General features: G+C 42.8%; 2 protein-coding genes and 2 non-coding genes across 6 annotated transcripts in view; all 4 read left to right on the top strand.

Moving 5' to 3' along the window:
• LOC135544005 (rho guanine nucleotide exchange factor TIAM1-like) overlaps window positions 1–13,489 on the top strand; it is a 176,822-nt gene extending 163,333 nt beyond the window's left edge. Inside the window, 4 exon segments of the mRNA XM_064971328.1 lie at window positions 2,566–2,662; window positions 6,092–6,179; window positions 6,633–6,805; window positions 8,128–13,489. Of these exon segments, the coding sequence (XP_064827400.1) occupies window positions 2,566–2,662; window positions 6,092–6,179; window positions 6,633–6,805; window positions 8,128–8,942 (1,173 nt within the window). The 3' untranslated portion in view covers window positions 8,943–13,489.
• A 7,421-nt stretch (window positions 13,490–20,910) lies between these two features.
• On the top strand, window positions 20,911–20,993 carry trnal-cag (transfer RNA leucine (anticodon CAG)). Its single transcript has one exon. It is a non-coding gene; the product is annotated as a tRNA-Leu (tRNA).
• A 397-nt stretch (window positions 20,994–21,390) lies between these two features.
• On the top strand, window positions 21,391–21,473 carry trnal-cag (transfer RNA leucine (anticodon CAG)). The gene has a single exon. It is a non-coding gene; the product is annotated as a tRNA-Leu (tRNA).
• A 3,596-nt stretch (window positions 21,474–25,069) lies between these two features.
• grik1a (glutamate receptor, ionotropic, kainate 1a) overlaps window positions 25,070–26,292 on the top strand; it is a 121,313-nt gene continuing 120,090 nt past the window's right edge. For all 3 annotated transcript variants that reach the window (XM_064971325.1, XM_064971326.1, XM_064971327.1), the window contains exon 1: window positions 25,070–25,345. In XM_064971325.1, coding sequence (XP_064827397.1) covers window positions 25,231–25,345 — 115 coding nt within the window. In that variant the 5' untranslated portion in view covers window positions 25,070–25,230. The remainder of the gene's footprint in view (window positions 25,346–26,292) is intronic.

Genomic DNA, 26,292 nt, shown 5'->3' with positions numbered 1-26,292 from the left:
GAGAGGAGAACTGTTTATTAGATACAGTATCATTACCCTCCATAGAGGAGAACTGTTTAGATACAGTATCATTACCCTCCATAAAGGAGAGGAGAACAGTTTAGATACAGTATCATTACCCTCCATAGAGGAGAGGAGAACTGTTTATTAGATACAGTATCATTACCCTCCATAGAGGAGAGGAGAGCTGTTTAGATACAGTATCATTACCCTCCATAGAGGAGAACTGTTTATTAGATACAGTATCATTACTCTCCATAGAGGAGAACTGTTTATTAGATACAGCATCATTACCCTCCATAGAGGAGAACTGTTTATTAGATACAGCATCATTACCCTCCATAGAGTAGAACTGTTTATTAGATACAGTATCATTACCCTCCATAGAGGAGAGGAGAGCTGTTTATTAGATACAGTATCATTACCCTCCATAGAGGAGAGGAGAGCTGTTTATTAGATACAGTATCATTACCCTCCATAGAGGAGAACTGTTTATTAGATACAGTATCATTACCCTCCATAGAGGAGAACTGTTTATTAGATACTGTATCATTACCCTCCATAGAGGAGAACTGTTTATTAGATACTGTATCATTACCCTCCATAGAGGAGAGGAGAACAGTTTAGATACAGTATCATTACCCTCCATAGAGGAGAACTGTTTATTAGATACAGTATCATTACCCTCCATAGAGGAGAACTGTTTATTAGATACATTACCCTACATAGAGGAGAACTGTTTATTAGATACAGTATCATTACCCTCCATAGAGGAGAACTGTTTATTAGATACAGTATCATTACCCTCCATAGAGGAGAGGAGAGCTGTTTATTAGATACAGTATCATTACCCTCCATAGAGGAGAACTGTTTATTAGATACATTACCCTCCATAGAGGAGAACTGTTTATTAGATACAGTATCATTACCCTCCATAGAGGAGAGGAGAACTGTTTAGATACAGTATCATTACCCTCCATAGATGAGAACTGTTTATTAGATACAGTATCATTACCCTCCATAGAGGAGAACTGTTGATTAGATACAGTATCATTACCCTCCATAGAGTAGAGGAGAACTGTTTATTAGATACAGTAGCATTACCCTCCATAGAGTAGAGGAGAACTGTTTATTAGATACAGTATCATTACCCTCCATAGAGGAGAGGAGAACAGTTTAGATACAGTATCATTACCCTCCATAGAGTAGAACTGTTTATTAGATACTGTATCATTACCCTCCATAGAAGAGAACTGTTTATTAGATACAGTATCATTACCCTCCATAGAGGAGAGGAGAACTGTTTATTAGATACAGTATCATTACCCTCCATAGAGGAGAGGAGAACTGTTTATTAGATACAGTATCATTACCCTCCATAGAGGAGAACTGTTTATTAGATACAGTATCATTACCCTCCATAGAGGAGAACTGTTTATTAGATACTGTATCATTACCCTCCATAGAGGAGAGGAGAACTGTTTATTAGATACAGTATCATTACCCTCCATAGAGGAGAGGAGAACAGTTTAGATACAGTATCATTACCCTCCATAGAGGAGAACTGTTTATTAGATACAGTATCATTACCCTCCATAGAGGAGAACTGTTGATTAGATACAGTATCATTACCCTCCATAGAGTAGAGGAGAACTGTTTATTAGATACAGTAGCATTACCCTCCATAGAGTAGAGGAGAACTGTTTATTAGATACAGTATCATTACCCTCCATAGAGGAGAACTGTTTATTAGATACAGTATCATTACCCTCCATAGAGGAGAACTGTTTATTAGATACAGCATCATTACCCTCCATAGAGGAGAACTGTTTATTAGATACAGTATCATTACCCTCCATAGAGGAGAACTGTTTATTAGATACAGTATCATTACCCTCCATAGAGGAGAACTGTTTATTAGATACAGTATCATTACCCTCCATAGAGGAGAACTGTTTATTAGATACAGCATCATTACCCTACATAGAGGAGAACTGTTGATTAGATACAGTATCATTACCCTCCATAGAGGAGAACTGTTTATTAGATACAGCATCATTACCCTCCATAGAGGAGAACTGTTTATTAGATACAGTATCATTACCCTCCATAGAGGAGAACTGTTTATTAGATACATTACCCTACATAGAGGAGAACTGTTTATTAGATACAGTATCATTACCCTCCATAGAGGAGAGGAGAACTGTTTATTAGATACAGTATCATTACCCTCCATAGAGGAGAACTGTTTATTAGATACAGCATCATTACCCTCCATAGAGGATAACTGTTTATTAGATACTGTATCATTCCACACACACTTGCCCGTAGCAAACCTTGCTCTAAAAGTGTGTGTGTGTGTGCGTGCGCGTGTGTGTGTGTTGCCGTGCGTGCGCGTGTGTGTGTGTTGCCGTGCGTGCGCGTGTGTTTGTGTGTTGCCGTGCGTGCGCGCGTGTGTGTTGCCGTGTGTGTGTGTGTGTGTGTTGCCGTGCGTGCGCGCGTGTGTGTTGCCGTGTGTGTGTGTGTGTGTGTTGCCGTGTGTGTGTGCATCTCTCTCTCTTTCAGGGCGCGTCTCATCGTCCTGCTGTGTCAGATGACAGAGTCCCGTTCCTTTTCCGTCACATGATCTCAACAGACTCCCTACAAGTCCGCGCCCTCACAAGTATGTGTGTGTTTTTAACCCTCTCCATATTTTTCCTCTGATCCCTCCACCTTTAAGCTTTCCTCTCTACACCCCTCTCACCCTCCATCAGACAGGTCTTCACGGGGTCCAAAAAAAAGTTGGACCGGTTCCGAAATGTTATTTGGTTTTTCACATCCCGATATGCATGAATATATTTTTTTATAATGTAGAAACTCGTTCCCGAATGGACCCGATGACAACTAGACCTGTTGAGGGAGGCAGCAGAATAAGTAATTTATTAAGCTAACTTAAATAAGAGGAGCTGATAAGACACGAGAGAAGGGAGAGAGAGGTGTCGCACTGTGAGAGAGGGACAGGGAGGGAGAGAGAGGTGTCGTACTGTGAGAGAGGGACAGGGAGGGAGAGAGAGGTGTCGTACTGTGAGAGAGGGACAGGGAGGGAGAGAGAGAGGTGTCGCACTGTGAGAGAGGGACACAGGGAGGGAGAGAGAGAGGTGTCGTACTGTGAGAGAGGGACACAGGGAGGGAGAGAGAGAGGTGTCGTACTGTGAGAGAGGGACAGGGAGGGAGAGAGAGGTGTCGTACTGTGAGAGAGGGACACAGGGAGGGAGAGAGAGGTGTCGTACTGTGAGAGAGGGACACAGGGAGGGAGAGAGAGGTGTCGTACTGTGAGAGAGGGACAGGGAGGGAGAGAGAGAGGTGTCGCACTGTGAGAGAGGGACACAGGGAGGGAGAGAGAGAGGTGTCGCACTGTGAGAGAGGGACACAGGGAGGGAGAGAGAGAGGTGTCGCACTGTGAGAGAGGGACACAGGGAGGGAGAGAGAGAGGTGTCGCACTGTGAGAGAGGGACACAGGGAGGGAGAGAGAGGGTGTCGCACTGTGAGAGAGGGACACAGGGAGGGAGAGAGAGAGGTGTCGTACTGTGAGAGAGGGACACAGGGAGGGAGAGAGAGAGAGGTGTCGTACTGTGAGAGAGGGACACAGGGAGGGAGAGAGAGAGGTGTCGTACTGTGAGAGAGGGACACAGGGAGGGAGAGAGAGAGGTGTCGTACTGTGAGAGAGGGACAGGGAGGTAGAGAGGTGTCGTACTGTGAGAGAGGGACAGGGAGGGAGAGAGAGAGGTGTCGTACTGTGAGAGAGGGACAGGGAGGGAGAGAGAGAGGTGTCGTACTGTGAGAGAGGGACAGGGAGGGAGAGAGAGAGGTGTCATACTGTGAGAGAGGGACACAGGGAGGGAGAGAGAGAGGTGTCGTACTGTGAGAGAGGGACACAGGGAGGGAGAGAGAGAGGTGTCGTACTGTGAGAGAGGGACACAGGGAGGGGAGACCGCAACCAACCAAGCCGACTCGAGCTATAGTAGACTAATAGCTGCCTAGGTTATTTATAATCAACTATATAGTAGACTAATAGCTGCCTAGGTTATTTATCATCAACTATATAGTAGACTAATAGCTGCCTAGGTTATTTATAATCAACTATATAGTAGACTAATAGCTGCCTAGGTTATTTATCATCAACTATATAGTAGACTAATAGCTGCCTAGGTTATTTATAATCAACTATATAGTAGACTAATAGCTGCCTAGGTTATTTATCATCAACTATATAGTAGACTAATAGCTGCCTAGGTTATTTATCAGCAACTATATAGTAGACTAATAGCTGCCTAGGTTATTTATAATCAACTATATAGTAGACTAATAGCTGCCTAGGTTATTTATCATCAACTATATAGTAGACTAATAGCTGCCTAGGTTATTTATCATCAACTATATAGTAGACTAATAGCTGCCTAGGTTATTTATCATCAACTATATAGTAGACTAATAGCTGCCTAGGTTATTTATAATCAACTATATAGTAGACTAATAGCTGCCTAGGTTATTTATCATCAACTATATAGTAGACTAATAGCTGCCTAGGTTATTTATCATCAACTATATAGTAGACTAATAGCTGCCTAGGTTATTTATCATCAACTATATAGTAGACTAATAGCTGCCTAGGTTATTTATCATCAACTATATAGTAGACTAATAGCTGCCTAGGTTATTTATCATCAACTATATAGTAGACTAATAGCTGCCTAGGTTATTTATAATCAACTATATAGTAGACTAATAGCTGCCTTGGTTATTTATAATCAACTATATAGTAGACTAATAGCTGCCTAGCTTGTTTATAAATCAACTATATAGTAGACTAATAGCTGCCTAGGTTATTTATAATCAACTATGATTACGTAGTACCTGTCTTGACGTCATCAAACCGGGAGAAGCTAGTTAAGCTAGCTAACGTTAGCTAGCTAGGCTAATTTCTCATTCTACAGTTAACAACAACTCCATTCAGAACATGAGGTAGCTAACGTTAGCTAGCTAGGCTAATTTCTCATTCTACAGTTAACAACAACTCCATTCAGAACATGAGGTAGCAGCCCTGTTGGCTCTTGGTCGTTATTAGCCGTCCTTCTCCTTTAAATTTTAATTCCATCATTTTAATTCCATCTTCCTTTGATTAGATATCCATCTTCCTTTGATTAGATATCTCCTAACGTTTGCCACACGGAGGCTCTGTGACTGTAGCCTACCACCGCTTTGATGACTTACGATTGGCTATTTGTACTCCAGACCTGTGACAATCATATCCAACCCAGACCCATGACATTCATATCCGACCCAGACCCGTGGTCCCTGTCCCTCTATCGTTTTACTGTCCCTGTTCCCTCCGTTTAACCTGTCCCTCCTCCATTTAACCTGTCCCTCTATCGTTTTACTGTCCCTGTTCCCTCCATTTAACCTGTCCCTCCTCCATTTAACCTGTCCCTCCTCCATTTAACCTGTCCCTCCTCCATTTAACCTGTCCCTCCTCCATTTAACCTGCCCCTTTTTCCACCTTCATTTTACCTGTCCTACTCCATCCATCATTCTGCCTCTCATCTCTCTTTCTCTTCACCTATTCTTCTTCCACTAGATAGTAGGGATTTAAGGCGACGTTGATAACTCTCTCTGCTCTCTCCCTGCTCTCTCTCTCTCTCCCTGCTCCCTGCTCTCTCTGTCTGTTTCTCTCTCTGCTCTCTCTCTCTGCTCTCTCCCTGCTCTCTCTCTGCTCTCTCCCTGCTCTCTCTCTCTCCGCTCTCTCTCTCTCTCTGCTCTCTCTCTCTCTCTCTGCTCTCTCTCTCTCTTTCTCCCTCTCTCTCTCTCTCTCTGCTCTCTCCCTGCTCTCTGCTCTCTCTCTCTCTCCGCTCTCTCTCTCTCTGCATCTGCTCTCTCTCTCTCTGCTCTCTCTCTCTTTCTCCCTCCCTCTCTCCCTGCTCTCTCTCTCTGCTCTCTCCCTGCTCTCTCTCTCTTTCTCCATTCCTCTCTCCCTGCTCTCTCTCTCTCTGCTCTCTCCCTGCTCTCTGCTCTCTCTCTCTCTCTTTCTCCCTCCATCTCTGTCTCTCCTTGCTAGACTCAGAGGGTACAGCGGTGTGTGAGATAGTTCACGTGAGGTCAGAGTCTGAGGGGAGACCAGAGAGAACCTTTCACCTGTGCTGCAGGTGAGTTCTGACATCACAACTGTGTGGCTGACGTCACGCCGAGAACACATTTGAAATACCAATCTGTTTAAACATATAGCTATTTTCAATTAAATTAAACCTATCTGTGTATCAATTCAATAAAATACAGAAAAACACATATTGCAGCACAATTACATGTGTGTGCTTTGTGTGTTTGTGTGTGTGTGTTTACATAATTGTGTGTTTTGGGTGCTTGTGTGTGTTTACAAGAATTTGAATGTGTGTGTCACATGGATGTGTGTATTGTGTGTTTGTGTTTCGGTTTACATGAATGCGTGTATTGTGTACCTGTCTGTCTGTCTGTCTGTCTGTCTGTCTGTCTGTCTGTCTGTCTGTCTGTCTGTCTGTCTGTCTGTCTGTGTACCTAATATGATTGGGTGTGTGTTTCTAATGTATTTTGTGTCTTTAACGTGTCCGTGTCCCTGACCCCAGTTCTGTGGACAGTAAGAAGGACTTCTTGAAGACAGTCCACTCCATCCTGAGAGATAAACAACGACGTCAGCTGATGAAGACAGAGTCTCTACCCCTCAACCAGCAGTATGTCCCCTTCGGAGGAAAACGCCTCTCTAACCTCAAGGGAAACAGACCGGCCATGAACAGAGCAGGTAGGTGATATTCTCTATAACCTCAAAGGAAACAGACTGGCCATGAACAGAGCAGGTAGGTGATATTCTCTGTAACCTCAAGGGAAACAGACCAGCCATGAACAGAGCAGGTAGGTGATATTCTCTGTAACCTCAAGGGAAACAGACTGGCCATGAACAGAGCAGGTAGGTGATATTCTCTGTAACCTCAAGGGGAAACAGACTGGCCATGAACAGAGCAGGTAGGTGATATTCTCTGTAACCTCAAGGGAAACAGACTGGCCATGAACAGAGCAGGTAGGTGATATTCTCTGTAACCTCAAGGGAAACTAGTTTCCTTGTAAACTATCAAATTCAATGTATCATTATGTCTCTCCCGTTTCTCTGTGTTACTGCATTTTAATTTGTCTATGTACTGTGATGTACTAACACTCTCATCTCTCTCTCTCTCTCCTCTCATCTCTCTCATCTCTCTCCGTCTCTCTCTCTATAATCTCGCTCATCTCTTTCTCTCTCTCCTCTCATCTCTCTCTCTCCTCTCATCTCTTTCGCTCTCACCTTTCTCCTCCTCTCGCTCTCCTCTCTCCGTCTCTCTCTGTCTCTCTGTCTCTCTCTCATCTCTCTCCGTCTCTCTCTCATCTCTCTCCGTCTCTCTCTCTATAATCTCGCTCATCTCTCTCTGTCTCTCTCTCTATAATCTCGCTCATCTCTCTCTGTCTCTCTCTCTCTCTCTCTCTGTCTCTCTCTGTCTCTCTGTCTCTCTCTCCGTCTCTCTCTGTCTCTCTCTCTATAATCTCGCTCATCTCTCTCCGTCTCTCTCCGTCTCTCTCTCTATAATCTCGCTCATCTCTCTCTCTCCTCTCATCTCTCTCTCTCTCCTCTCATCTCTCTTTCGCTCTCACCTTTCTCCTCCTCTCGCTCTCCTCTCTCTTTCTCTCTCCTGTCCCTCCCTCTTCCCCTCTCTCTCTTTCTCCTTCGCTCTCTCCTTTCTCCTGTTTCTCTCTCTTCCCCCCCTCTCTCTCCTGACCCTCTCTCTCATCTCTCTCTCATCCCTCCCTCTCCCTCTCCTGACCCTCTCTCTCTCTCTCATCTCTTTCTCATCTCTTTCTCCTCTCCTTCTCATCTCTCTTTCCTGTCCCTCTCTCTCGCTTTCTCTCTCTCTCCTGTCCCTTCCTTTCTCTCCCATCTCTCTCTCTCCCTTTCTCTCTCTCTCGTCCCTCCCTCTCCCTCTCCTGACCCTCTCTCTCTCTCTCTCATCTCTCTTTCTCCTCTCCTTCTCATCTCTCTCTCATGTCCCTTCCTTTCTCTCCCATCTCTCTCCCTCCCTCTCTCTCTCCCTCCAGTCTCAGCACCGTCTCGGACCCTTGGTCGCAGGAAGCTGGTTAGGAACCGATTCACCATTGACACCGACCTCGTTCTCCATGACAACCTCGAAGACTCTAACCCCACCCACTCTACCCATGACCATTCCCACCAGCCTACACATTCGCACCAGCCTCCACATTCGCACCAGCCTCCACATTCCCACCAGCCTCCACATTCCCATAACCCCCTGCTTCCTACCCAGACGCCTCAGCAGCAAACGCTGTTGGCGACTGGAGGCGACACGGACCGCTGGGTGGAAGAACAGTTCGACCTGGGTTGCTACGACGACCAGGGAGTAGTGACGGGGGAGAGGAGGATGGAGGGAGGGATAGAGGGAAGGATGGAGGTGAAAGAGACGGACATTCTGAGCGACGACGACGAGTACTGCAAGTCAGTCAGGGCTTCATCAACCGAACCCAGCCTCCTGGAAGAGAGGATGGAGGGAGCGACTCTAGAAGAAAGGAGCCAAGACCAGGACAGAGGGGTAGACGAGGAGGAGGAGGAGGGAAAGAAAGAGGTAGAAGAAGAGAGGAGGAGCTCCCAGGGCATTCTCCAAGAGGACGAGAGGGGTGAAAGGGGAGAGTCACAGGTAGACTCTGTCTCCCCCGCCCCTCCCCCCTCACGGTCCCCTGCCCCCCCGGTGAAGCTTACCCCGCTCAGGAAGCAATGGGCTGCAGAGGGCGTGGCCGGGAAGCAGTGTTCCGTGGAGGGAGTGGCCAAGAGGGACCACTGTGATGTCATCTGGGTGCGACGCGAAGACTACGCCAACGGAGGGAACAACGACGTCTTCTGAGACTGAGGGAGGGATGAACAACAGAAAGAAGAGAAGAGAAGAGAGGGATCAACGCCTTCTAGGGAGAAGAGAATATGACAGACGGGATAAGACAGACAGGATATGACAGACGGGATAAGACAGATGGGACATGACAGATGATTATGACAGACGGGACATGACAGACAGGACATGACAGACGGGATTTGACAGACAGGACATGACAGATGATTATGACAGACGGGACATTACAGACAGGACATGACAGACAGGACATGACAGACGATTATGACAGACAGGACATGACAGATGGGACATGACAGACAGGACATGACAGACAGGACATGACAGATGGGACATGACAGAAAGGACATGACAGACGGGACATGACAGACAGGACATGACAGACGGGACATGACAGATGGGACATGACAGACGGGACATGACAGACAGGATATGACAGATGGGATAAAACAGATGGGACATGACAGACAGGACATGACAGACGATTATGACAGACAGGACATGACAGACGGGACATGACAGATGGGACATGACAGACAGGACATGACAGACGGGACATGACAGACAGGACATGACAGACGGGACATGACAGACGGGACATGACAGACGGGACATGACAGACAGGACATGACAGACGGGACATGACAGACGGGACATGACAGACGGGACATGACAGACGGGACATGACAGACGGGACATGACAGACAGGACATGACAGACGGGACATGACAGACAGGACATGACAGACAGGATATGACAGACAGGATAAGACAGACAGGATATGACAGACAGGACATGACAGACGATTATGACAGACAGGACATGACAGACAGGACATGACAGACAGGACATGACAGACGGGACATGACAGACGGGACATGACAGACGGGACATGACAGACAGGACATGACAGACAGGACATGACAGACGGGATAAAACAGATGGGACATGACAGACAGGATAAAACAGATGGGACATGACAGACAGGACATGACAGACGATTATGACAGACAGGACATGACAGACGGGACATGACAGATGGGACATGACAGACAGGACATGACAGACAGGACATGACAGACGGGACATGACAGACGGGACATGACAGACGGGACATGACAGACGGGACATGACAGACAGGACATGACAGACAGGACATGACAGACAGGACATGACAGACGGGACATGACAGACGGGACATGACAGACAGGACATGACAGACAGGACATGACAGACGGGATAAAACAGATGGGACATGACAGACAGGATAAAACAGATGGGACATGACAGACAGGACATGACAGACGATTATGACAGACAGGACATGACAGACGGGACATGACAGATGGGACATGACAGACAGGACATGACAGACGGGACATGACAGACAGGACATGACAGACAGGACATGACAGACAGGATAAGACAGACATGATTTGACAGACGGGACATGACAGACGATTATGACAGGCGGGATAAAACAGACAGGATATGACAGACAGGACATGACAGACAGGACATGACAGACGGGACATGACAGATGGGACATGACAGACAGGACATGACAGACGATTATGACAGACAGGACATGACAGACAGGACATGACAGACAGGACATGACAGACGGGACATGACAGACGGGACATGACAGACGGGACATGACAGACAGGACATGACAGACAGGACATGACAGACGGGATAAAACAGACGGGACATGACAGACAGGACATGACAGACGATTATGACAGACAGGACATGACAGACGGGACATGACAGATGGGACATGACAGACAGGACATGACAGATGGGACATGACAGACAGGACATGACAGACGATTATGACAGACAGGACATGACAGACGGGACATGACAGACGGGACATGACAGACAGGACATGACAGACAGGACATGACAGACGGGACATGACAGACGGGACATGACAGACAGGACATGACAGACAGGACATGACAGACGGGATAAAACAGATGGGACATGACAGACAGGATAAAACAGATGGGACATGACAGACAGGACATGACAGACGATTATGACAGACAGGACATGACAGACGGGACATGACAGATGGGACATGACAGACAGGACATGACAGACAGGATAAGACAGACAGGACATGACAGACGGGACATGACAGATGGGACATGACAGACAGGACATGACAGACGGGACATGACAGACAGGACATGACAGACAGGACATGACAGACAGGACATGACAGACAGGACATGACAGACAGGATAAGACAGACAGGATAAGACAGACAGGACATGACAGACAGGACATGACAGACAGGACATGACAGACAGGACATGACAGACGATTATGACAGGCGGGATAAAACAGACAGGATATGACAGACGGGACATGACAGACGGGATAAAACAGACAGGACATGACAGACAGGACATGACAGACAGGATTTGACAGACGGGACATGACAGACGATTATGACAGGCGGGATAAAACAGACAGGATATGACAGACGGGACATGACAGACGGGATAAAACAGACAGGACATGACAGACAGGACATGACAGACAGGATTTGACAGACGGGACACAAATGTGACTGCTGAGTTCGTTCACACAAGCTTTAAAAAGGAGGTTTTCGAGGAGGGACGAAGGACCCCTGTCGATGTAAAAACGATCTCCCCTCACCGCTCCACGGGTGTATTCCCTAGGAACCAAACAGAAGCAAACAGGGAGGGACTAACCTGAATTTAAGGAACACTCGTTTTCATTTACGAAACGTTTTCCATTACAAAACGATTTGCACTAATGAATACAACCCATCGCCCACCTTCTCCTGACAATCCTACTGTCTTCTACTTAGTGACAGACTCACAGTCCCACAATGCCTCAACTGAACTGCTATCAGATGGGAGAGAGAGGCCGCACACGCAAACACACTGAACTATAACATCTTCACTGAAACTACAATCTTGTTGCCAAAAAAAAAAAAAAAAAAAAGTTTATTTTTCAAACGCAGGAATGATGAGTCATATTTTTTGCTTCTCTGACTTAGAAACTGTGTTTGTTTGTTTGTAACACTCAAGGGCTGTGTGTAACTTCAAAACCTTGTCTGCATCTCAGATGCTACCGTATCGTGTACCCTTTTTAGTGCACTGTTTTTCACCCTGGACCCATAGGGTTCGTATCCTAAGCCTTGTCTTCAGGGGCTACAGACTGCTGTGTAGTATACTCCATAGAGATAGCTAGAAGACACAACTTGGATATAAATACAAAGATGAGATCTCTTTCCATCTCTATGGTGTACAACCCTGCTAGCTTTACCGCGCTTCTACTGTTCTGCTCGATTATCGGCTGCTGATAGCACTCAGAGCAACTATCCAGGCACAATTATAGCTTATTGTCTTTTCTAAAATTAACATTATTTTTTATTCACGTCTACCAACATATTTGTTCAAATCTTGATTTTGTTGACTATGGGGAAAAAAATTAACTAAACAAAATATTTTTGGTTTTTATTTCTGTTTACATTGACATCCAGTGTTACTCACTCCCTGACCCTCGCATGGGACAGGATATGACATCATAATAGTAATAATATGACTTCCTGTTTTACTTGAATTTTCTTTGGAGTTTTGTTTGAAAGGAAAATGTTTGACAAAACACCTGCCGTTACTGACTGCAAAGCAGGATCGATGAATTAGCCAGCTAATTGATTATTGATTATTGATTATTGATTATTGATTATTTTATTATTTTATTTAAAAAAAAGGAAATAACAATCATTTTTCTGGTTCAGCTGAACTTAGATCCGTGTTTTTGGTTCTTGAGTAAATTAGACCATGCCCATTTCAAGCTTATCTTTAAAGTAAGAAGTTATTTTAGAATAATTAGGCAAGTAAAGCTGGATAACTCAATAAATATGCTTTTGTAGTATACCCAACTGGACTGCTGCCAATGTCGACCCCACTACTGTGTCACGCTACCTTCAAAATGCTCCTCAGAACTGAGAAATATGAGGTTTCCGACTGGGAAGTAAATAGTTGAACGAGCCTCCCAAGTGGAAAAGTCTGAGGTCATTTAGAGTTGTGATGTTTCGCCACTGACCTTTCTCACCTTTTCAATCAAAAGATTAAAAAACGAATAAACATTTTGACATCGTCTAATTCACTGTATCAATGTGGATAATGCAGCTAGTTTGACCAATATTATCAACATTAAGAAAGCTAGTCAACTCTATCATTAGCAATGTTAGCTAGCTCATCTAGCTAGCAAAAATCTATTTGGTTAAAGAATGGTTTCCGAATTCAAAAGCAATTGAACATTGTAATGTCAGACTTATCACTTTCTAACTGGGAAATGTTTCAGTTCCAACGAGCATTAGCTTCTGACTAACTCTTAAAGGAGTTGTCCTTAGCTTCTGACTAACCCTTAAAGGAGTTATCCTTAGCTTCTGACTAACCCTTAAAGGAGTTGTCCTTAGCTTCTGACTAACCCTTAAAGGAGTTGTCCTTAGCTTCTGACTAACCCTTAAAGGAGTTATCCTTAGCTTCTGACTAACCCTTAAAGGAGTTGTCCTTAGCTTCTGACTAACCCTTAAAGGAGTTGTCCTTAGCTTCTGACTAACCCTTAAAGGAGTTATCCTTAGCTTCTGACTAACCCTTAAAGGAGTTGTCCTTAGCTTCTGACTAACCCTTAAAGGAGTTGTCCTTAGCTTCTGACTAACCCTTAAAGGAGTTATCCTTAGCTTCTGACTAACCCTTAAAGGAGTTGTCCTTAGCTTCTGACTAACCCTTAAAGGAGTTGTCCTTAGCTTCTGACTAACCCTTAAAGGAGTTGTCCTTAGCTTCTGACTAACCCTTAAAGGAGTTATCCTTAGCTTCTGACTAACCCTTAAAGGAGTTGTCCTTAGCTTCTGACTAACCCTTAAAGGAGTTGTCCTTAGCTTCTGACTAACCCTTAAAGGAGTTATCCTTAGCTTCTGACTAACCCTTAAAGGAGTTGTCCTTAGCTTCTGACTAACCCTTAAAGGAGTTGTCCTTAGCTTCTGACTAACCCTTAAAGGAGTTATCCTTAGCTTCTGACTAACCCTTAAAGGAGTTGTCCTTAGCTTCTGACTAACCCTTAAAGGAGTTGTCCTTAGCTTCTGACTAACCCTTAAAGGAGTTGTCCTAAGCTTCTGACTAACCCTTAAAGGAGTTATCCTTAGCTTCTGACTAACCCTTAAAGGAGTTATCCTTAGCTTCTGACTAACCCTTAAAGGAGTTATCCTTAGCTTCTGACTAACCCTTAAAGGAGTTATCCTTAGCTTCTGACTAACCCTTAAAGGAGTTGTCCTTAGCTTCTGACTAACCCTTAAAGGAGTTGTCCTTAGCTTCTGACTAACCCTTAAAGGAGTTGTCCTTAGCTTCTGACTAACACTTAAAGGAGTTATCCTTAGCTTCTGACTAACCCTTAAATGAGTTGTCCTTAGCTTCTGACTAACCCTTAAAGGAGTTGTCCTTAGCTTCTGACTAACCCTTAAAGGAGTTATCCTTAGCTTCTGACTAACCCTTAAAGGAGTTGTCCTTAGCTTCTGACTAACCCTTAAAGGAGTTATCCTTAGCTTCTGACTAACCCTTAAAGGAGTTGTCCTTAGCTTCTGACTAACCCTTAAAGGAGTTGTCCTTAGCTTCTGACTAACCCTTAAATGAGTTATCCTTAGCTTCTGACTAACCCTTAAAGGAGTTGTCCTTAGCTTCTGACTAACCCTTAAAGGAGTTATCCTTAGCTTATGACTAACCCTTAAATGAGTTATCCTTAGCTTCTGACTGACCCTTAAATGAGTTATCCTTAGCTTCTGACTAACCCTTAAAGGAGTTGTCCTTAGCTTCTGACTAACCCTTAAAGGAGTTGTCCTTAGCTTCTGACTAACCCTTAAAGGAGTTATCCTTAGCTTCTGACTAACCCTTAAAGGAGTTGTCCTTAGCTTCTGACTAACCCTTAAAGGAGTTGTCATTAGCTTCTGACTAACCCTTAAAGGAGTTGTCCTTAGCTTCTGACTAACCCTTAAAGGAGTTATCCTTAGCTTCTGACTAACCCTTAAATGAGTTGTGCTTAGCTTCTGACTAACCCTTAAAGGAGTTGTCCTTAGCTTCTGACTAACCCTTAAAGGAGTTATCCTTAGCTTCTGACTAACCCTTAAAGGAGTTATCCTTAGCTTCTGACTAACCCTTAAATGAGTTGTCCTTAGCTTCTGACTAACCCTTAAGGGAGTTATCCTTAGCTTCTGACTAACCCTTAAAGGAGTTATCCTTAGCTTCTGACTAACCCTTAAAGGAGTTGTCCTTAGCTTCTGACTAACCCTTAAAGGAGTTATCCTTAGCTTCTGACTAACCCTTAAATGAGTTATCCTTAGCTTCTGACTAACCCTTAAAGGAGTTATCCTTAGCTTCTGACTAACCCTTAAATGAGTTGTCCTTAGCTTCTGACTAACCCTTAAAGGAGTTATCCTTAGCTTCTGACTAACCCTTAAATGAGTTATCCTTAGCTTCTGACTAACCCTTAAAGGAGTTATCCTTAGCTTCTGACTAACCCTTAAAGGAGTTGTCCTTAGCTTCTGACTAACCCTTAAATGAGTTGTCCTTAGCTTCTGACTAACCCTTAAAGGAGTTGTCCTTAGCTTCTGATTAACCCTTAAAGGAGTTATCCTTAGCTTCTGACTAACCCTTAAAGGAGTTGTCCTTAGCTTCTGATTAACCCTTAAAGGAGTTATCCTTAGCTTCTGACTAACCCTTAAAGGAGTTGTCCTTAGCTTCTGACTAACCCTTAAAGGAGTTGTCCTTAGCTTCTGACTAACCCTTAAAGGAGTTATCCTTAGCTTCTGACTAACCCTTAAAGGAGTTGTCCTTAGCTTCTGACTAACCCTTAAAGGAGTTGTCCTTAGCTTCTGACTAACCCTTAAAGGAGTTGTCCTTAGCTTCTGATTAACCCTTAAAGGAGTTATCCTTAGCTTCTGACTAACCCTTAAAGGAGTTGTCCTTAGCTTCTGATTAACCCTTAAAGGAGTTATCCTTAGCTTCTGACTAACCCTTAAAGGAGTTGTCCTTAGCTTCTGACTAACCCTTAAAGGAGTTGTCCTTAGCTTCTGACTAACTCTTAAAGGAGTTATCCTTATTTTCTGTTTCCTCTTGTGGTTGTACGACAAGTCACAATGAAGGCAGCCCACAAAGCAAAGACGAAAACGTTTTCGAACACGACATCTGTTCTTCTTTTGGTTTTACACTATCAAAGACCCGACCCATCAGTCCTCCAAAACCAAACAGCCTCTCTGCTGAGTGGAAATAGAAACTAAAGAGTATTCGTTTTGAAGTAGAACAAACCTTTCCTGGTTGCCAGATACGTGTAGTGTAGCACAAAGCAGGATCAACCAACTGGGTTAACCAGTTAACTTGCCTAAATATTCTGAAATAACTTTATTTATTTAAAAAGACAAGCTTGAAATGGGCACAGTCTGAACTGAACCAATAACTAAAAACACGTTTTAAAGTTTAGCTAGTCTTATTAATAATGCAGAAAATATATCTTTATTTCTAGTTGTGTATTTACTGTTAGCTGTTGAACTCATTGATCCTGCTTTGTATATATCTCTCTGGATTAGTTGCCAGATCTTTTTATTGTTGTCATGTCAAACAGAACGGTATTTATCTACAAATGAGCAAAGCTAAAGCAAAAACAACAACAAAAAAGTTTGAAATCTGAAGAAGAAAAAAAAAAAAGCAGGTCTTTGTTGTCCGTCTACATTTGACATTTTGGTCATACAAACAGACGCTCTTATCCAGAGCAACTACCTGTCTATTCCCAACCAGGGATCTATGTCCTAATTCCTGACTAGCCCGGCTACTGCTAAACTACTGTGCTTAAACTCTCTCACACTGTCTTGTTCTATGTCTATTCTAATACTCGTGGCACAAAACACTGAATACTGTATATGTCTAAAAACTAACACAGACGAGTACACCATTTATGGATGTATTGAAACTGCACTTCTACTCAACCCGTGGGACAGAATTACATGGAACTGGGAGACTTTCTGATCAAAACCACTCATATACAGAATTAAACAGGACCCGGAGTTTTACCTGCACAATATACATTCATAGGGGTTCTATAACCGTTAGAGCTTCTGTAACAAGAAACACTCTGGCTCCAGTTATAGCTTATATACATATATAAAACAAGGGCCCCGAGTTGCTCCTTGTTAGTTCACACAATCATGCAGATAAAACTCCGGGCTCCAATTTAGCAATGAGACCTACATGCAGGATGTTCAGGAATGCTGGACTAAAAACACAACGAATAGTAGTGCTTGTTGTTGTTAGCGTTAGCGTTAGCACAAATGGCAAATCAATGATATTTTAATAACTTCTAGGACCTATACTACTACTACTACTACTACTACTACTACTACTACTACTACTACCCCTGAGATTGGATGCATGCCAAACGGCACCCTATCCCCTATATAGTGTAATACTTTTGCCCAGTTCCCCATAGGGCTCTGGTCTAAAGTAGTGCACTATTTAGGGTATAGGGTAGTGTTTTGGTACAATCGCAGGGTGAATCTGGTGACCTCCTTTGTCTTTTCCATCTTTTTATGTATTTTGCATTTTTAAAACTGTGTTCGTACATTAGGACTGTCGATTACCGTTAATATAACTATTATTATTATTGTTATTATTATTATTATTAAAAAAATTACATTTCTTATCGGATTTTGGTATTTTGTCTTTTTTTTGTGTGTGTGTGTTTCTCAGTATAATATATATATATATATATATATATATATATATATTCTGTTAAAGTGTCTGTATTTAGACAGACCTGTTAATTAAATGATGAAAAGACGAGGATGAAGCAGTCTGACAATGTAGAAGGCTCATTAGAGTTTCTCGATCGGGTACAAGCATCTTTTGGAACTGTGGGTAATACCTACAGCAAACCAACCATGGTCAAATTAACTGGTTAAACGGACCTATAGCAAACCAATCATGGTCAAATTAACTGGTTAAACGGACCTATAGCAAACCAATCATGGTCAAATTAACTGGTTAAACGGACCTATAGCAAACCAACCATGGTCAAATGAACTGGTTAAACGGACCTATAGCAAACTAACCATGGTCAAATGAACTGGTTAAATGTACCTATAGCAAACCAACCATGGTCAAATGAACTGGTTAAACGGACCTATAGCAAACTAACCATGGTCAAATGAACTGGTTAAACGGACCTATAGCAAACCAACCATGGTCAAATGAACTGGTTAAATGTACCTATAGCAAACCAACCATGGTCAAATTAACTGGTTAAACGGACCTATAGCAAACCAACCATGGTCAAATGAACTATGGTTAAAGGACCTATAGCAAACCAACCATGGTCAAATGAACTATGGTTAAACGGACCTATAACAAACCAACCATGGTCAAATGAACTATGGTTAAAGGACCTATAGCAAACCAACCATGGTCAAATGAACTGGTTAAATGTACCTATAGCAAACCAACCATGGTCAAATGAACTGGTTAAATGTACCTATAGCAAACCAACCATTGTCTAATGAACTGGTTAAACGGACCTATAGCAAACCAACCATGGTCAAATGAACTGGTTAAACGGACCTATAGCAAACCAACCATGGTCAAATGAATTATGGTTAAAGGACCTATAGCAAACCAACCATGGTCAAATGAACTATGGTTAAATGGACCTATAGCAAACCAACCATGGTCAAATGAACTATGGTTAATCGGACCTATAACAAACCAACAATGAACTATGGTTAAAGGACCTATAGCAAACCAACCATGGTCAAATGAACTGGTTAAATATACCTATAGCAAACCAACCATGGTCAAATGAACTGGTTAAATGTACCTATAGCAAACCAACCATTGTCTAATGAACTGGTTAAACGGACCTATAGCAAACCAACCATGGTCAAATGAACTGGTTAAACGGACCTATAGCAAACCAACCATGGTCAAATGAATTATGGTTAAAGGACCTATAGCAAACCAACCATGGTCAAATGAACTATGGTTAAATGGACCTATAGCAAACCAACCATGGTCAAATGAACTGGTTAAACGGACCTATAGCAAACCAACCATGGTCAAATGAACTATGGTTAAATGGACCTATAGCAAACCAACCATGGTCAAATGAACTGGTTAAACGGACCGATAGCAAACCAACCATGGTCAAATGAACTGGTTAAACGGACCTATAACAAACCAACCATGGTCAAATGAACTGGTTAAACAGACCTATAGCAAACTAACCATGGTCAAATGAACTGGTTAAATGTACCTATAGCAAACCAACCATGGTCAAATGAACTGTGGTGAAATGTACCTATAGCAAACCAACCATGGTCAAATGAATTGTGGTTACATGTACTTATAGCAAAACTAACCATGGTCAAATGAACTGGTTAAACGGACCTATAGCAAACCAACCATGGTCAAATGAACTGGTTAAACGGGCCTATAGCAAACTAACCATGGTCAAATTAACTATGGTTAAATGTACCTATAGCAAACCAACCATGGTCAAATGAACTGGTTAAACGGACCTATAGCAAACCAACCATGGTCAAATGAACTGGTTAAATGGACCTATAGCAAACTAACAACGGTCAAATTAACTATGGTTAAATGTACCTATAGCAAACCAACCATGATCAAATGAACTGGTTAAACGGGCCGATAGCAAACTAACCATGGTCAAATTAACTATGGTTAAATGGACCTATAGCAAACCAACCATGGTCAAATGAACTGGTTAAACGGACCTATAGCAAACTAACCATGGTCAAATGAGCTGGTTAAACGGACCTATAGCAAACTAACCATGGTCAAATGAACTGGTTAAATGTACCTATAGCAAACCAACCATGGTCAAATGAACTGGTTAAATGGACCTATAGCAAACTAACAACGGTCAAATGATTAAATAGATTTTCAGAATGGATGAATGAATCCGACACACAATGTGGATATTTTCTTTTTTCATTTTGATCAGGAATAATATTTAATTTGATGTGTATGAAAAAAAATTTGGGGGGAGGGTGAAATATGCATTTAAAAAAGGACAGTAATTACCCATTATTCCTGCATCTTTTGATAGTTGTATTTCCAAATTTGATCATCATGATTTAGTCACTGCAAAGACAATCTATTGATCTGAAATCAAATCAAATCTACTTAAAAGACAGACTAACTTTCTGTTTTGTCAGCTTCGACTCAACAAATGCATGTTTGTGTTCATCTTTTTTGCAGACAGTCATGTTTTAAAGAAAGCACTTGAATGCCTTCTGACGGTATCATTTGGTTTGGATTCATGTACTTGTTTTGAGAAGACAGCTACATTTGAAAAATAAAATAAAAAGTACTGTTTTGCAAACTGTCACATAGTTTTGTGTCTTGTGAACACCGTTTCGACAACTGACAACGTTGTTACAAAAAAAATGCATGTATGAGATTGAGAAACTGTAATACTGTACATAGTGGAGTCTCTTATCTGTTCAGAAAACCGAATGGATAATTCACATTCAATTCACCGGATTGACCACCAGGTGGCAGTGATTCGTCATGGGAAAGTGTTTCACCAACGACCAAAGTGTACGGGTCTGTATCTTCGTCGTCTCCAGCGTCCTCATCTTACCTCGTTGATAAATCGTTGGCCTACATGGTTTTCACACAAAAGCTGGAATTTATAAAAAACTATACCTAACGTGTGCTTTCCTCCCACTGCAAACTTTAAACCATATGTACGAACAGTTTATATAGGTGTGATATTTTATGTCACTCGAAGGCAGCAGTAGCAGGAATATATGACGACACTCTATTTCAAGACAATAAAACAGGAAACGAAATCGAAAAGGCAATTGTTTGTGTTAGTGAGAAGAGTGAAACTATCATTACTGCAGTGTGTCAGGATGGCCGAGCGGTCTAAGGCGCTGCGTTCAGGTCGCAGTCTCCCCTGGAGGCGTGGGTTCGAATCCCACTTCTGACAGTCTATTTTGTTGGGCTACCGAGTGGCGCAGCGGTGTAATGCAACACATCTCAGCGCTCGTGCCGTCACGACAAACACCCTGGTTTGAAACCAGGCTGTATCACAACCAATTTCATTGGACCTACTGTATAGTAGTAAGTATATAAACTCAATTATTTCCTCTCTGCGAAAAAAAAGCTGGAATTTGTAAAAAAAACTATACTTAACTTGAAAATGTGCTTTCCTCCCACTGCAAACTTTAAACCATATGTACGAACAGTTTATATTGGTGAAATATTGTGTTCCTAGAAGGCAACAGTCGCAGGAATATATGGCGACACTCTATTTCAGAACAATAAAACAGGTAACTAAATAGAAGTGGCCATCGTATAAATAATTTTTTCAAATCACGCTGTGTGTCAGGATGGCCGAGCGGTCTAAGGCGCTGCGTTCAGGTCGCAGTCTCCCCTGGAGGCGTGGGTTCGAATCCCACTTCTGACAGTCTATTTTGTTGTGCTCCCGGATGGCGCAGCGGTGTAATGCAACGCATCTTAGCGCGGGTGCATAAATTCCTCACCTTTTCCGACTGATGATTTTATACTCGCGAAATAGGAAAGACTTTTTCCATTGCCGTTTTGTAGGCAACGTCCCATCTCATTTCATAGGACCTACTGTACAGTAGCAAGTACATAAACTCAAGTATTTTCCTCTATGCGATCCGTAGTTTAACGGTAGAACAGACTTTTTCCATTGACGTTTTGTAGGCAACGTCCCATCTCATTTCATAGGACCTACTGTACAGTAGTAAGTACATAAACTCAAGTATTTTCCTCTATGCGATCCGTAGTTTAACGGTAGAACAGACTTTTTCCATTGACGTTTTGTAGGCTTCGTCTGAATACAGCAATATTACATTTCTCGAGTAGACAATTTTAATTTATCAACATAATACATTATTATACATATCATGACAATTGCAGAATAAATTCCTCACCTTTTCTGGCCATGATGAGTTCATAATCTCGTTGCCAACTAATTTCCAGGGGAAATTGCTCGAGGCAGGTCGATTTGTTGCTAAATGACGTTGTGATGTCATTGCGTAATAACGTAAAACTGCGTCTTTACGTGGAATACACAATAACGTTACTCAAATTGACTGGCTATCTCGGCCAAAAACATGGTTTGACATTTGATGGTTTAGATTTGTTTGTTTATCACATATTTGGGGGGAAAAGTAATATAAACACAACGCATTTTATATGATCAGATATTTGTATTTTTAAACACAACACGTTTAATTATTGAACAATTACACATTACAATTACACAATAGGCTCGTGCACAGGCCAGCAGCAATTTCTGCAAATTGCAAATCATCTGCCTGTGCACGAGCTGATTGTGTACAGAGCGCCTGCACTTCTCTTCCTCCTTAGAGAGTGGGTGTGTCCAGAGGAAGGAAGGTCATGTAAGTGGGTGTGTCCAGAGGAAGGAAGGTCATGTAAGTGGGTGTGTCCGGAGGAAGGAAGTTCATGTAAGTGGGTGTGTCCAGAGGAAGGAAGGTCATGTAAGTGGGTGTGTCCAGAGGAAGGAAGGTCATGTAAGTGGGTGTGTCCGGAGGAAGGAAGTTCATGTAAGTGGGTGTGTCCAGAGGAAGGAAGGTCATGTAAGTGGGTGTGTCCAGAGGAAGGAAGGTCATGTAAGTGGGTGTGTCCAGAGGAAGGAAGGTCATGTAAGTGGGTGTGTCCAGAGGAAGGAAGGTCATGTAAGTGGGTGTGTCCAGAGGAAGGAAGGTCATGTAAGTGGGTGTGTCCAGAGGAAGGAAGGTCATGTAAGTGGGTGTGTCCAGAGGAAGGAAGGTCATGTAAGTGGTTGTGTCCAGAGGAAGGAAGGTCATGTAAGTGGGTGTGTCCAGAGGAAGGAAGTTCATGTAAGTGGTTGTGTCCAGAGGAAGGAAGGTCATGTAAGTGGGTGTGTCCAGAGGAAGGAAGGTCATGTAAGTGGGTGTGTCCAGAGGGAGGAAGGTCATGTAAGTGGGTGTGTCCAGAGGAAGGAAGGTAATGTAAGTGGGTGTGTCCAGAGGAAGGAAGGTCATGTAAGTGGGTGTGTCCAGAGGAAAAAGGTTATGTAAGTAGGTGTGTCCAGAGGAAGGAAGGTCATGTAAGTGGGTGTGTCCAGAGGAAGGAAGGTCATGTAAGTGGGTGTGTCCAGATTTGGGGATGCTTTGCTGCCTCAGGACCTGGATGACTTGCCTTAATAGAAGGAACCATGAATTCTGCTCTGTATCAGAGAATTCTACAGGAGGATGTCAGGCCATCTGTCTGTGAGCTGAAGCTGAAGTGCAGCTGGGTCGTGCAGCAAGACAACGATCCAAAACACACAATCGAGTCGACATGAAAATGACTCAAAAGCAACAAATTTGAAGTTTTCGAATGGCCTAGTCAAAGTCCAGACCTAATCTCAATTGAGATGTTGTGGCAGGACTTGAAACGAGCAGCTCGTGCTTGAAAACCCACAAATGTCACTGAGTTACAGCAGTTCTGTATGGAATAGTTGGTCACAATTCCTCCACCGCGACATGAGAGACTGATCAACAACTACAGGAAGGATGTTTCAGTAGGTCTACTACACATTAGAGGGAGTAGACCTACTGAAACATTGATTAGAGGGAGTAGACCTACTGAAACATTGATCAGAGGGAGTAGACCTACTGAAACATTGATTAGAGGGAGTAGACCTACTGAAACATTGATCAGAGGGAGTAGACCTACTGAAACATTGATCAGAGGGAGTAGACCTACTGAAACATTGATTAGAGGGAGTAGACCTACTGAAACATTGATCAGAGGGAGTAGACCTACTGAAACATTGATTAGAGGGAGTAGACCTACTGAAACATTGATCAGAGGGAGTAGACCTACTGAAACATTGATCAGAGGGAGTAGACCTACTGAAACATTGATCAGAGGGAGTAGACCTACTGAAACATTGATCAGAGGGAGTAGACCTACTGAAACATTGATCAGAGGGAGTAGACCTACTGAAACATTGATCAGAGGGAGTAGACCTACTGAAACATTGATCAGAGGGAGTAGACCTACTGAAACATTGATTAGAGGGAGTAGACCTACTGAAACATTGATCAGAGGGAGTAGACTTACTGATAACATTGATCAGAGGGAGTAGACCTACTGAAACATTGATTAGAGGGAGTAGACCTACTGAAACATTGATCAGAGGGAGTAGACTTACTGATAACATTGATCAGAGGGAGTAGACCTACTGAAACATTGATCAGAGGGAGTAGACTTACTGATAACATTGATCAGAGGGAGTAGACTTACTGATAACATTGATCAGAGGGAGTAGACCTACTGAAACATTGATCAGAGGGAGTAGACCTACTGAAACATTGATCAGAGGGAGTAGACCTACTGAAACATTGATCAGAGGGAGTAGACCCACTGATAACAGCCAGTTTTCCTCTCCCCACCCAGACTGAGTTGCTCTTTGCGGGTTTCTTTTTTGTTGTTGTTGTTCGCCATTTTAATTTAAAAATAATCACAGTAAGGTACAGTACTTAATTATTACCGAGAAATTATTTGATATTGAGATAAAAAAAAATGTTTGCATTGGAACTTCAATATGCTGACTGTCTAATCACTGGCTTGCATGGAGTTTAACCTTTATGTAAAGCTTTTTCATCAAACTGTCCTCATCCTCAAACAATTACTTTCATGTTTGGCGAAGGGAGAGAGAGAGAGAGATTACATTTAACCAATTACATTTTGGATAGCAAAGTAAACGCTCAGTTTGGAATAATGGAATAACCACGTGAACGTAAATGGATTTGAGATGTGCGTAGCTGAGTTGAGCAAGCGAGTCGTCACTAGTTACCACAGCCATAAAGTCATAAACCGTGCCCATTTCTACAATTTATCTTCTTCAAATGTGATTTTAAATCTAACCACACTGCGAACCTTATGCCTAGCACTAAATTAAGACCAAAAAGCTCATGTTTGTTTTCATACATTTTTACGAAATAGACCATTTGACTTTGTAGCTGTGGTAACTAGTGGAAACCGAGAGCGCAAACAAACGAAAAGAGAGCGAGAGAGACAGAGAGAGAGGAACCATAGTTGGGGGAGCATCTATTTATCTTCCGAGGATTGCCTGAAATCTTCGAGGCGATGGGGACTGTTCTCCGGATTATTCTCTGCATGGATCATACTACGTGTTATTTCACTCTGTCGGTATCGGTATGATTAACGTAAAGTTGGATTACGGGAGTATGGAGAGGAGAAAGAGCCTGTTTCCCTGGCTGGTACTCTTCACGGTGCAGTTCAGCCGGAGTTCACAGCAAGTACTCAGAATAGGTAAATGCAATGGGCGGCATAGCCTAATACTATATATACTATTGGTTTCATATAGAGAATTGTATCTGCAATAGTAGTATCTATTGTCGACAGTAGTATCTGTTCTCTAGCCTAGTATCGACGTCTATGGTTGGTATAGTCCATTGGTCACTAACCTTTTCTGACTGAACCAAGATCACTTCGCGAGTCCCAAATACAAGCCGAAATCTACCGCTCAGAAGTTTTTCTAACGTGACGTTAAAACGCCTATGCAACAACCCAATTATTAACCGTTCTGTAGTAAGTAGTCTATAGTCCCAATACATTTTCACTGCATATATGCTATGCCTGAATTGTCAATGTTGTTATTCTCAAACCATTTTGATATATATATATATATATATATAAATTAAAGCACACACCGTGCATTCAGAAAGTATTCAGACCCTTGACCTTTTACATTACAGCCATATTCTAAAATGGATTACGAAATTAATAAAAAATTCTCATAAATCTACACATGATAACTCATAATGACAAAGCAAAAACCGGTTTTGAGAAATTGTTGCTAATTTATAACATTTTTTACTGAAATATGACATTTACATAAGTATACGGACCTGTTATTCAGTACTTTGATGAAGCACGTTTTGCAGTGATCACAACCTCAAGTCTTCTTGGGTAATGACGCTACAAGCTTGGCACACCTGTATTTGGGGAGTTTCTCCCATTCTTCTCTGCAGATCCTCTCAAGCTCTGTCAGGTTGGATGGGGAGCGTCGCTGCACAGCTATTTTCAGGTCTCTCCAGATATGTTAGATCGGGTTCAAGTCCGGGCTCTGGCTGGGCCACTCTAGGACATTCAGAGACTTGTCCCCAAAGCCACTCCGGCGATGTCTTGGCTGTGTGCTTAGGGTCGTTGTCCTGTTGGAAGGTGAACCTTCGTCCCAGTCTGAGGTCCGGACCGCT

The sequence above is a fragment of the Oncorhynchus masou genome, chromosome 8 (genome assembly GCF_036934945.1).
Source record: "Oncorhynchus masou masou isolate Uvic2021 chromosome 8, UVic_Omas_1.1, whole genome shotgun sequence".
NCBI lineage: Eukaryota > Metazoa > Chordata > Actinopteri > Salmoniformes > Salmonidae > Oncorhynchus > Oncorhynchus masou.
Note: the sequence above shows the minus strand (reverse complement) of the source record. Positions and strands in the feature narration are given on the sequence as shown.